At 41.1% G+C, this 12,411-nt stretch overlaps 1 protein-coding gene across 1 annotated transcript; it reads left to right on the top strand.

Moving 5' to 3' along the window:
* Positions 1 to 215: 215 nt before the first annotated feature.
* LOC118942967 (potassium voltage-gated channel subfamily V member 2-like) lies at positions 216 to 7,005 on the top strand. The gene is made up of 2 exons (XM_090196037.1): positions 216 to 5,407; positions 6,343 to 7,005. The coding sequence occupies exons 1-2, from the start codon at positions 4,130 to 4,132 to the stop codon at positions 6,619 to 6,621; spliced, it is 1,557 nt and encodes a 518-aa protein (XP_090052163.1). The 5' UTR covers positions 216 to 4,129; the 3' UTR covers positions 6,622 to 7,005.
* The last annotated feature ends 5,406 nt before the right edge of the window (positions 7,006 to 12,411 follow it).

Here is a 12,411-nt window from a genome sequence, read left to right on the forward strand (position 1 = left end):
TGCCACCACCATGCTTCACTGTCGTGACGCTTGGCATTCAGGCCAAAGACTTCAATCTTGGTTTCATCAGACCAGAGAATCTTGTTTCTCATGGTCTGAGAGTCTTTTGGTTCCTTTTGGCAAACTCCAAGCGTCTGTCATGTGCCTTTTACTGAGGAGTGGCTTCTGTCTGGCCACTACTATAAAGGCCTGATTGGTGGAGTGCTGCTGAGATTGTAGTCCTTCTGGAAGTTTCACCCATCTCCACAGAGGAGCTCTGTCAGTGACATATCACTTTCAAAGGCTGTACTTGCTGCCAAAGGTGCTTCAACAAAGTACTGAGTAAAGTATCTGAATACTTATATAAATGTGATATTTCAATTTTTTGTTCTTAATAAATTAGCAAACATTTCTGAACTAGTTTTGTCTTTGTCATTATGGGGTATTGTGTGTAGATTGAGGGCGGGTGGGGGGGGGGGGGACTATTTAATCAATTTTAGAATAAGGCTTTAATATAACAAAATGTGGAAAAAGTAAAGGTCTGAATACTTTCCGACTGCACTGTACGAATTTTATATCTTAACTTTTTGACAACCAAGGTAACATTTTCTGAAGGCTACAGCATTGACCCGTTGAACCGAAACTGCCGTTAGTGCCGTTAGTGACATGATACAGCGCACTGGCTGGCTCGTGTGTGTGTGGTGTGGCAATGCACTACCATTTTGAGTGCAGCACGTTGGCAGTACTTGCTGTGGCTTGTTGTGCAATGCAGCGCTTCATGTGCCAAAAATGAATTTACAATACAAATCATTGCGTGGCCAGATAGAAATGTCACGGGCCGAATTCGACCAATGGCCCTTGTTTGACACGTGCCTTAGTTCTACATTGAGACAGCATACTTATTCTGTTTCTTGTAATAAAGAAATGTACACACCAAACAAAAATATAAACGCAATATGTAAAGTGTTGGTCACATGTTTCATAAGCTGAAATAAAATATCCCAGAAAATATCCCAGAAATGTTTCAGAAATGTTTATTCATGTTTCATATGCATAAAAAGCTTTAATTAGTTTTAATGACATTCCATCAAGTTGAGTTTTAACAAGAATCCCTTAAATAGAAGTTAAAACCGATATAGATCTCAATGGGAATGAAGAATAAATGAAATAATTTGATATTAATTTAAGGAAACCCAATTTAAAAGGATTAATTAAATGCATGTAATCTAATTGACTCCAAGGCCCCTGGTGTCTCGTAACCGTGCCTCACCTGACAGACTGCCCTCTGTTAAAGGGCTTAAGTGAAGAATGTGATCTATATGCTTAGTATACAGCCATCTCCTCCCTCAGGACACTCTGCTAAAGCTGGACTTGGACTGCAACTGAGTGTCCCAAGCCACTTGCGTAAGAGAGACCGGTGTCCAGCAGTGCTCCCGCTTGACTGTGGCTTTCCACTTCAGTTTCAATGAAGGCTAGAAAATGACTTGTACAATTGACTTGAACAATATTTTCTGTAAATTTTTTTGCAAGCTATTGATTTTCCTGACTTGACTGTAATTTAATTAGAATTGTCCTTAGCCTTGGCGGTCCTCATGCATATCAGTTATTTAGCTACAGATTGACACCGCTGCCTATCTGGGGTACTGTATCCCTTATGCATACAGTTTCATTGTGACATCTCAATGTCCCTTTGCACTCAGTTGACTACTCTGTCCAAAGAAAGTTTTGTAATTCATATTTGGACTAATATGTAGATACATTGTGTGTGTATCTATCATTCCACATTTGATAGTGTATGCAAAACAATGTACCAGCCTTACAACTGAACCAGCCATACACAGAGACATGGGTTGTACATTCTGCTCCTAGTTACATGCATCTCTGCTCTTATCTGGTGTTTGGGGATCAACTGAAGTTGAGGTGTGTTTTAATATAAAATGACAACAAGGGGGTAGAATGTGGCTCTGACGTTGAAGTAGAGTATTCACTTAACACTGTAATCGAGTCATTTTTTGTACTGGTCTGCGTTGTTTAGATCAGGTGCTATGCCTTCATTGAAAAACAATTGTTTGCCTTTTGATTATTGTAAATTATTTGTTGTCCTGTGTTTAATCTTAGGCATTCTTCTTTGTTTTTTTCTTTAGATTCTTAACTACTGAGTGAGCTGTATTTATGTTTTGAATGGAGGTTCTATTTCTTTTTGGAAGGACTGCCGTTATTGTAACCTGACCATTTTTGTGGTTACTTTTGAATAGTCTTTCAGTTAATCTTTACTTGTTGACAGTTGAGTTTATTTAATTGAAATGAAATAAAATAGTTTTCTCCATATTCATGAGGTGGTTTCATTAACTAATATGCTATCTTTCATAGTTGGCAAATAATATATCTTATCACCTTAATTGATAAAAGGCTTGATCCTGCAATTGCAATAATGACGATACATTTTGAATGTGCAATTGCTTTGTACAGTGAGTAATGTGGTTGCCTTTAAATCAGACATGACAAGAATTATGAGCAGAGAGGAGAGCTGCGCCTTAATTCCCTTACTTCCTTATTAGTTCAGATCAAGGTAATAAAGCAGCTTTGGTTTACTATTGTGATAGATGTCGTCGGAAACAAGATACAGAAGCATTGTAAAGCTATCACTTAGAGTAATACTTTTATTATCACAGGACAGTTGAACATCAACCTGTCAAACATTACCATAGTTAAGCCACTTTGTGCATGGCTGTCTTCTAAATGTATAGCCTTAGGTGACTGTTGGACTTTTGACCTCAAGTCTTCTGAGGCGAAAGGGTATCCAGGTTAAGTAGTTTTCTGATGATGCACAATCAGGTCCAGTAGAGTGGATTACGGTGGCGGGGATTACTGAATGATTGAATGAATTATTGACCTCATTGTTCTTAATTGATTTACCTGTATAAATAAAGGTGAAATAATAAACAAGTAACAAATTGGCACCAATGACTGCTATGCTATCTATGGCTACATTCTGCCCTTCATCTAGCCACAAACGGAAACTGTCTACTACAATGTTCCCAGTAAGAATTAAATTAGAGCAGATTATTATACGATTTCCATAATTCAAATCTGAACAAAGAAAATTCATCGGCCATTGTTTGAGGAAGATTGGTTAACTGGTTCAGGATGTGAAACGTAATCGGTGAGAGAACAATACAGTGAGTCTAAGAGAAATGACTTGTGGCCCCGTTCAGACACAACCCCTAGCCCCTACACTAGGCTCTGGGATCTGACTGGCCCTGTTCAGATACAACTCCTAGTTCCTACACTAAGAACTTGTGTAGATCTGAAAGAAATTGATATGTTTCAGCAAGAAGGCACATTCCTCCTTAGCCTAATCAGAGGGCAAAGTGGATCTGGCATCTACCATGTTCTGTACATGTGTATTTTATGACCTGTAATGAGTTTCTAATGACAATTTCTGTGGAAACAGACAAACTTATCTTCTCACTACCAAATTGCTTAACCCTAACCACTTTTGGATCAACATGAAGTGTCTAGGAAGTAGAGACGACATGGGTTGGTTCTGGATGGAAACCACGTTTCTTTAGAAAGAGCAGTTGACAAAGTGTTAGTGACAGCCTTGTGCAAGTGTTGAAGCCAGCGTCCTCTTCCAAGTTCAAAATCTCCACATGAACGTGTGCACTAATCTCCCCCTGTCCCTCCTATTTATAACTGCTTTAAGAAAGAGGAAGGGCAGCAATGAGATTAGATCAGAGCCTCATGGATCTTCTGCTCAAATGACTTTTACTCTTCTTCCCCACATAACGGTCCTCATCAGGAGAAGAAAACGAGGCTTTGTTCTTCCCCTTGTTGCCCTTTGGACTTACAGGACCACAACTGAGAAGTACTGCACGAAGTAATGCCACTGAATGGGATAACTGGGCCTAGATGATTTTTATAAGACGCTTCAGGTGGCTCGGCACGGTGCACTGAGCCGATGGAGCTGTTTTTCCGGCAGTGTTTCCTCCCTTGTTCTTCTGTTAACGTCTGATGAAGACTGCACCCTGGTTGATTTTCTAATATTCTTGTGCGCTATTGTTATCCCATTTGGGACTGGTTGGTTTCTATGCACAATTAACAGCCAGCACTCACAGAAAACCTAACAAAAGTGTCTTGAAAGTGCATCATGGATGCTAATAGTGCTCAGCTAAAGACTAAGCTGAAAGAGCGACGCTCTACCATCAATGTGCTGGGAGCCAGTTTCTCACAGTCCATTGAGAAAGAAAAGGCCTTCTATTTCTCCCAGGGCAGTTCTGTTAAGCCATGGAACTCTTTGGAACACCTGGACAGCCCTGCTCCTGCGGGCCAGATCCCAAGACACCAAAAAGAGACGTTGAGACCACAACAGAACATTAACATCAACGTAGGGGGAAAAGTCTTTCACATTCCCAAGAAGATGGCCGTCAGATTCCCTCGCACACGGATAGGCTCCTTGGCCCTGTGCACAGACCGCGTCAAACAGCTCACTCTGTGCGATGACTACTCGGTGCTCAGCAACGAGTTCTTCTTCGATCGCGACCCAACTTTCTTTTACTACATCTTTCATTTCTACAGCAGTGGCGTTCTGTGGGTGATGCAGGAACTGTGCCCTATCAACTTCGAGGAGGAGATGCAGTACTGGGGCCTGAGCTGGAATGACACCCAGCGCTGTTGCCGCATCCTGTTTGAGGAGAAGGTGGATGAACTCCGGGACAATCTGAAGGTGGAAAAGGAACTCTTAGCGGAGATCGAGATAAAGCATAATGAGGAAGGTTACAAGACCATGTTCCTGGGTGGAATTCGCAAAGACCTCTGGGACCTGATGGAAAACCCTTACTCCTCGCTGTCGGCCAAATCCTTTGCAGTTTTCTCTAGCCTCCTGGTGCTCATCTCCATCGTGGCTATGACCCTCAACACTGTGAAGGAACTGAGGTCCCACACCCTCTCTGGCAAGACCTACCTGGAATGGGTAGAGATTTTCTCTATTCTCTTCTTCACAATCGAGTACTTCATGCGGCTTGTTACGACTTGTGACATAAAGCACTTTGTCAAAAGCTCCCTGAATTTGGTGGACCTGGTCGCCGTCATGCCCTACTTTATCCAGCTGATATTTGAAGCATTTGCCAACGTGGAGGACCTCAGTGCCCAGGAAGATCTCAAAACCCTGGCTCATGTCAGCAAGGTCAGCAAAGTGCTCAAAGTTGTCAAGCTGATGCGCATCTTTCGCATCCTGAAGCTGGCCCGTCACTCCACCGGCATGAGGGCGTTTGGGTTCACCCTGCGCCAGTGCTACCAGCAGGTGTGTTGCCTTTTCCTCTTCATCGCCATGGGCATTTTCATGTTCTCTGCCCTCCTGCATTCGGTAGAACGGGATGTCGAAGGCTCTCCATTCAGGAGTATTCCTGATACCTGGTGGTGGGCGACTGTGAGTACCCAAACTTGTACTCAGACTTGAATGTAAATTATACTATGTATGTAGCTTTTGGTTGACTTACTTGACTTTGTCCTTGATGCTACATCTAACCTTAAAATATATTGTTTGAACAGTACAACATAAATACTGTTTTTCATATGGTTGAGAAATAACCAATAACCTCTGTAGTTACATACTCAGCATAGGGGTGTTATTTCCTCCCCCAATTATCTTTTGACATATAAAATGACAAGGGGCATATTGGACACCAACAGGGGGCATATTGCGTAGGGATGTTATTTCCTCCCCTAATCATCTCTTCCCCCTACATAAAACCCATGAGAACTAATTTCAAACCAGCATTTCTGGTTTGACAACAGAGAAGCATATCATGTTTGTGTGCGGCCCAATGTATATCAAGTTTAGATTCAGATTAAATACTTAAAGGATTAGTACTCTCTGATGTAATCCTAGTACATGTGAAATACAAACTGAATTGCAATTATACAGTTCTTGTCACGGCATTTTGGACTTGTGGGGAAAGTTGAAGGGCAGTATTTTGTTGCAGATCCTCATGGATCATTTGATATGTATTACACAATTGTGCAACTTCCCAATTTTTACATTCACTTCCTTAGTCTCTATTGTATTGAGTCTGACATTCCATACCATTTCCACCTCCTATATGCTAACAGTAATTTTTCAGGGACAAGTTTAATTTTACCATTACCTCTAAGGGACAAAACAAAAGGTTAAAACAAGATATCAAATAACACAACCAAGGTAAATGACAATAATGTTAATGCTTCAATCTTGAGACTTCCTTCCACACTATCTTCACTACATACTACTGTTATAACCATAGTGTCATTATTAACATAAAACATGTTGACAACGACAGAGGAAGGCAAGCTCTGAGAGTGTGTCCCTCTAACCCTGCATTACAGGTGAGCATCTCCCAAGTGGGTTATGGGGACGTGGTGCCCGTATCCCTTCCTGGCCGCGTGGTGGCATTCTCCTGCATCTTCTTCGGCATCATTCTCAATGGCATGCCCATCTCTCTCCTCTTCAACAAGTTCTCAGACTACTATGCCAAGCTCAAGTACCAAGAGTCCACCTCAACCAGTGTGAAACGCCGCTTGATGCTCAAGGCCCGTCTCCGTCGCAAACTGGACGTGTGCTTCAATCCCTCTATGGGCGACCTGGAGGAAGGCAGGAGCCACTGAGCTCTAGACAGGATGTACTTTTTTGACATTGCAGGGGGTATTTCAAGACTTCTCTACCAAATCACCAGTGGGTCTGGACTAATAGGAGTGAAATGGAGCTAATGATAAGGACAGGGGACACACAAAGCAGACTCATAGAGAGGATGTACAAGGGAGGATGTGGGTGTCACCTCATGTCGGGAACTGATACTGCGATCTTGAGAAAATTCCTGATACTGTAGAGCAGTTCCTGTAAAGTCAATGGTATGTGGTGTATTGTGCATAGTGTGTTTAAGCGTGCAGACCAGAGTGTTGTAAGTTACAGTACATTGTAAATGCAGTATACCATGTTGCAATCTTTGCTCTATTTACTTGCACAAATTAAAGCCGATTCTTGTCATAGTCTATCATGTCATGACTCTTATCATTGCTTATCATAAGCGTGTGTAATGAATGTATTTTTTTATTTTTTTACTTTTCTATTTAAACACTTCATTGCACACAGTCAAATCACAAGTTAATTTACCTCAAATGGTGTCAAATGTAACACTATGGTCCCACCCTCGTTTTGTGTTAAAACTACTCTGGTCATGGTGTTATTTTTGGAGTTAAAACCACACAATTGTGTAAATATCCAACTCTCAGAGTTGCTTAAATTTAACTCCAATGGCCATTTTCCTCTTCAGTAGAATTGTTTTTATTTTTATCATATCCCTATTTTACACTTTTCTGTGTTTGGAATTAACAATCAACTACAGCAGAGTACATTTCTCTTTCAGTTTACTTCCTTTGAGTTATAAGGGTTTGAAGCCTTATTTGAATATTTCTTAGTGTCACATTATATGCTGGTTTGTAATGTGATATCCAATCTCTGTTGGAAGCCCACTTACAGGAAAATGTCCTGCACTTTTAAATCACTCAACTTGCATTTAGAATGCCTGACGGAGTAGAGAAGAAAATGCAGAATATAAAGACTAGCGATGGGTTCTTTTGCGAACAAACTACTTTTTATTTTTTGAACGGCTCTTTTTGTCCGAACTCAACGTTTTTAACACCTGTAACGGCTATTTCCTGCAACCTAGAGCAAAAAATGGCCCTATGTGATAACAAATAGTTATTTTAAGAAGGTTGTGCTGAGGTGGTGGGGCTCAGTTATCAAGTTAGCTAAGCAGTTGTGTTGTCAAATATGATCATTATTGGCCTCATTCCACTTTTTAGTACAACCATTCATGACAAATTGTTCACCTATATTTGAACATTGTCTACAATTAGTGTCATCTTCAATTAAAATATTAACTTCCCCGGTAAACCTATAATGCCTTAGGCTCTTTTCCCTCTCAGTCTCGACTGTAACCCCAGACCCATTCTCTATAACATTAGCGGCGGGCTCATTCTCCGGTGGTGCTGACAAAGGTCCAGCAGCAGCAGCTGATAACTGCGTTTTACACTTAGCTAGCTAACCAACTAGGCAGTAATCAGACACTCACTCGGTCAGAGAAGTATGGCTAAGTTACAAACTAGATATTGCGTTAGCCAACGTCGGCTGACTCCATCTACTCCTGTCTATAGGTCTTCTTCTAGGTTCAAAACAATATGGCTATAGTCAGGTAGTTCATTGTCAGAAGAAACCCACTCACACACTGCAATCTAGTGCAGTCAAAAAGTATTCCATAAGCACATCGTTCCAAAAGTATTCACCTGAATCTTCGTCAAGCATGGACAACGTTCTAGTTCATATTTTAATGGTGCACGTGCAGCCCAGAAGTATATAATCGATTTATATCCCCAATTCACAATGTCAGATTGAAAATATAAGTGACATAACAGATTCATACATATATATGCACTACTCATTGTTTTTTAGGGGGGGGGGGTTATAGTGAAACATGTACTTTAAGTCTGTTCTCAGGTGGTGAGTCAGGTAGTCCTGGGGGGTGGGGGGCAGATGAAGGGTGAGACTGTTGCAGCTATTGGTAGATGGCCTTCACTTTGTTTTGAAAGGAGGCCAGAAAACTGTCAGAGGTCGGTGTTGATTGTGATAGAGGGTTTGTCCAGTGGGCGGAGAAGTTTGTTGTTGGTTGAGAAGAGCAGTATTGGGTTTCCTTGTTCATGTCTTATGATGTTGGAGAAATAGGCAGATTTTATTGTGGCAATTGAGTCCTTGTGTACGTGTTTTTTTTTTGTAGGCCTCCTTATGGACGATGAGCCCTGTCTGTTTGTAGCGCTGTTCTAGTTGTCATCCTTTGGCTTTCATGGAAGGAGTGTACCCTGGCATTGGGATGTTGGAGACCACCCTTATTTTAAGGGGGGCCAGAACATCCAGGTGGGAGGAGAGCTTGCTCACTGTTGTAATGAGCCAGCAGGTCAGTCACTGAGGATACATTAGGGTCAGTGGTGTCATGTGATTGCAGTAGATCCATTAGGTCAGCAGTGGGGATCCTTTTTGCTATTTCTGTAGGAAATTGTGCACTTGTTGGTAGGCTTGGGCATGGGGGCGGACACACTGAACAGTATGGCCTTGTGGTCAGATGGTCAGATGGGTATTTCCAGACCTGAGAGGTTGGAGGGAGCCGTGGCAGTTGTGCACACAAGGGAAAGTACATTGGTGGGGTAGTTGACATGCTGTGTGAAGTTGAAGCAATTCAACAGGGCCATAAAGTTTCTGTCAAAAGCACATCCATCAGTCCACATGAATGTTAAAGTCCCCTAGCAATTGTGTGGCAGGACACAAGGAGCAGACCGATGTTAGGCACTCAGCTAACTCAGAGAGGAAGACTAGAGGTTTTAGGTGGCTGGTAAATTGGTACTATAAACATTTATTGAGGGCCAGATAATGTACAGGCTATGCATTGAAATGTTACCTGCAATACAGGTGTGACTTTGATCTTCAAGTCAAACCGATGAAGGACAGCAAGCCCACCTACGACCCACAGCATGAGGTTTGTCAAGGTAAACAGACAGTTGCTTGGTTAAGCAGGTAATAGCAATTGGGTGGTTGCATGTCTATTAGGCACAGAACATCAATACATTTGTCCACAATGTCACTGATGAGTAGGGCTTAGTTGTTCAGGGATCGAGTATTAAAAACAACAAAATTGCCAGGTGACTGGCAAATGAAGTGGGGACTGGCGAGTGGAGTGGGCTTGGATGGCTCGGCATTTGGGCAATGTTATTAAATTGCTGAGGTCAACACCACAACATTCAGCTGCGGTAGGGGAAGACAGGGAGACACAGTTCTGTGTGGACTCTTTTGGCTTATGAGTGGATTTAGTACCATCTTGCAGTCTTCTGTTGGATTTTTCCCCCCCGTAGGATTCCAAGTTGAGGACCCGTTTTGAGTTCCTTACTAAGGGTTTGTTTAATCCTCTTGATTAAATCCTGAGTAAAAGATGTGTGTCCCCCATTCCTGTACTTTGTAGTCCTCCAGGAGATAATAGGTTCATAAAAAAATGACTAGATTTAAACGATCAGTAATTGATGAGCTAATCTAAAACAAAAGGTTATTTAAGAAAAATGCACCTTAACTCAACTATAAATTGCTAATACAATTAACTCAGTGTGCTTCATTCTGTAGCTAGAAGACTCCTGATATCTCCAGGCAGTGGGAACACTGAGGGCCTTCAGAGAAGGCCTAATGATTTATAAAACATTTACATGTCAAGTTTGGACACATACTCATTCCAGGGTTTTATTTGTATTTTCTTTATTGTACAATAATAGTGACAAGTTCAAAACTATGAAATAACATATGGAATTATGTAGTAACCAAAAAAGTGTAAAACAAATCTAAATATATTTGAGATTCTTCAACGTAGCCACCCTTTGCCAATAGTGTGCAAAGCTGTGAAAGGTATTCTCTCAACCAGCTTCATGAGGTAGTCACCTGGAATGCATTTCAATTAAAAGGTGTCCCTTGTTAAAAGTTAATTTGTGGAATTTCTTTCCTTCTTAATGTGTTGGAGGATTGTGTTGCGACAAGGTAGGGTTGGTATACAGAATAGAAGTCCATATTATGGCAAGAACAGCTCAAATAAGCAAAGAGAAACAACATCATTACTTTAAGACATGAAGGTCAGTCTATCTGGAACATTTCAAGATCTTTTAAAGTTTCTTCAGTCACAGTGCAGTCACAAAAACCAGCAAGAGCTATGATGAAACTGGCTCTCATGAGGACCGCCACAGGAAAGGAAGACCGAGTTACCTGCTGTGGAGGATAAGATCCTTAGAGTTACCAGCTTCAGAAATTGCTAAATAAATGCTTCAGAGTTCAAGTAAGACACATCTCAACATAAATTGTTCAGAGGAGACTGCGTGAATCAGACCTTCATGGTCAAATTTCTGCAAAGAAACCCCTACTAAAGGACACCAATAAGAGGTGTGATGGTTTGGGGGTGCTATGCTGGTGACGATGTCAGTAGAGGAAGAGCGGAGAGAGACTGCAATTCGATTGGAAGGGAATAAGCAAACAATCAAACTTTTAATCGGTGTGGCTGCGGTTCGGCATGGCTGTACTGTGACTGGGTCAGAGATGGTGATAGAGAAGAAAGCAAAGCAAATTTGGAGTACAAGCGGGAGAGGTCTATGGAGGCGGAGATGAAGAAAAGGAAGTTTGAGGAGAGCAACATAGTTTCCAACACCAGCAGCATTTTGGCGGTAGAGAGTTCTAAGGAGTAAGGGCAAGATACCTCGTGACGGGATCATGGAGGTGAGAGGAGCATAAAGAAATTCTGAAGTTGGAGTTGGGATGATGAGCCCAATAAGGTTGACGGCTGTGATTGGGGAAATTGCCAATTCTAAAGTGTTAAGAGATGGGAGCTTGTTGGTGTTCTAAATTAGATAGCTATCTATAGGCTACTCACCATACTATAGGCTACAGATCTGAACCATCACTAGAATAGTTATTTATATGTTATTGAGTAGGCCTGTATCTTTGTTGAATCTAATTATTAATCTAACAATACAAATCCTTATTGTTTTGTAAGATATGTAAGGTCTTTTATATGTTGCAATAAAGTTGACTAATGTAGTAGCATTTCTTTTTAATATATTTTCACTTGGTAATGAGTAATAAGAAATTATATAGAAACTGCTTTTAGGTAACTATAAAGTTACACTTCACTTTAAATAGCAAAATCATGTGTAACATCTAGCAAAAACCTTGTACTTATGCAGGTATGTACTCTGTGTATCACTGTTTATTTTCTCACTTGGATGGCACTTTCAGAAGCTGATGATTAGATTGTCAGAATGGTTAACGTACTTTGTAGGTACACTTCAAGTAAGTACACGTCAAGATACACTTAATTATAAATAGATAAATCCTGTGTAACCCCTATTAATTACATTGTACTCATGCAGATATTACACATACTCTGTATTGTACTTGTGGGTTTATCCTCTCACTTGGATTCTGCTTCCAGAAGCTATACAATTAGGGTCAGGTTGTCAGGATGGCTAATGTACTATATATGCAGTGCAAGAGGCGTCACTACAGTCCCTGGTTTGAATCCAGGCTATATCACATCCGGCCGTGATTGGGAGTGTCATAGGGCGGCGCACAATTGGCCCAGCGTCGTCCAGGTTTGGTTGGGGTAGGCTGTCATTGTAATTAAGAATTTGTTCTTAAATGACTTGCCTAGTTAAACAAAGGTAAAATAAAAAGCTGGACGTAATGACGTCACAACTTTTAACAAAATACATAGAATGTCAAAATAAAATGAAGTGGTCGAAGTGTTTATATGACCCATTTAGTCAAAATCAAATAAAATTGTATTAGTCGTGGGGAAGACGTCACCGATGCACTTAATGATG

The sequence above is a fragment of the Oncorhynchus mykiss genome, chromosome 1 (assembly GCF_057628025.1).
Source record: "Oncorhynchus mykiss isolate SJ-2025 chromosome 1, ASM5762802v1, whole genome shotgun sequence".
In the NCBI taxonomy this organism is placed as follows: domain Eukaryota; kingdom Metazoa; phylum Chordata; class Actinopteri; order Salmoniformes; family Salmonidae; genus Oncorhynchus; species Oncorhynchus mykiss.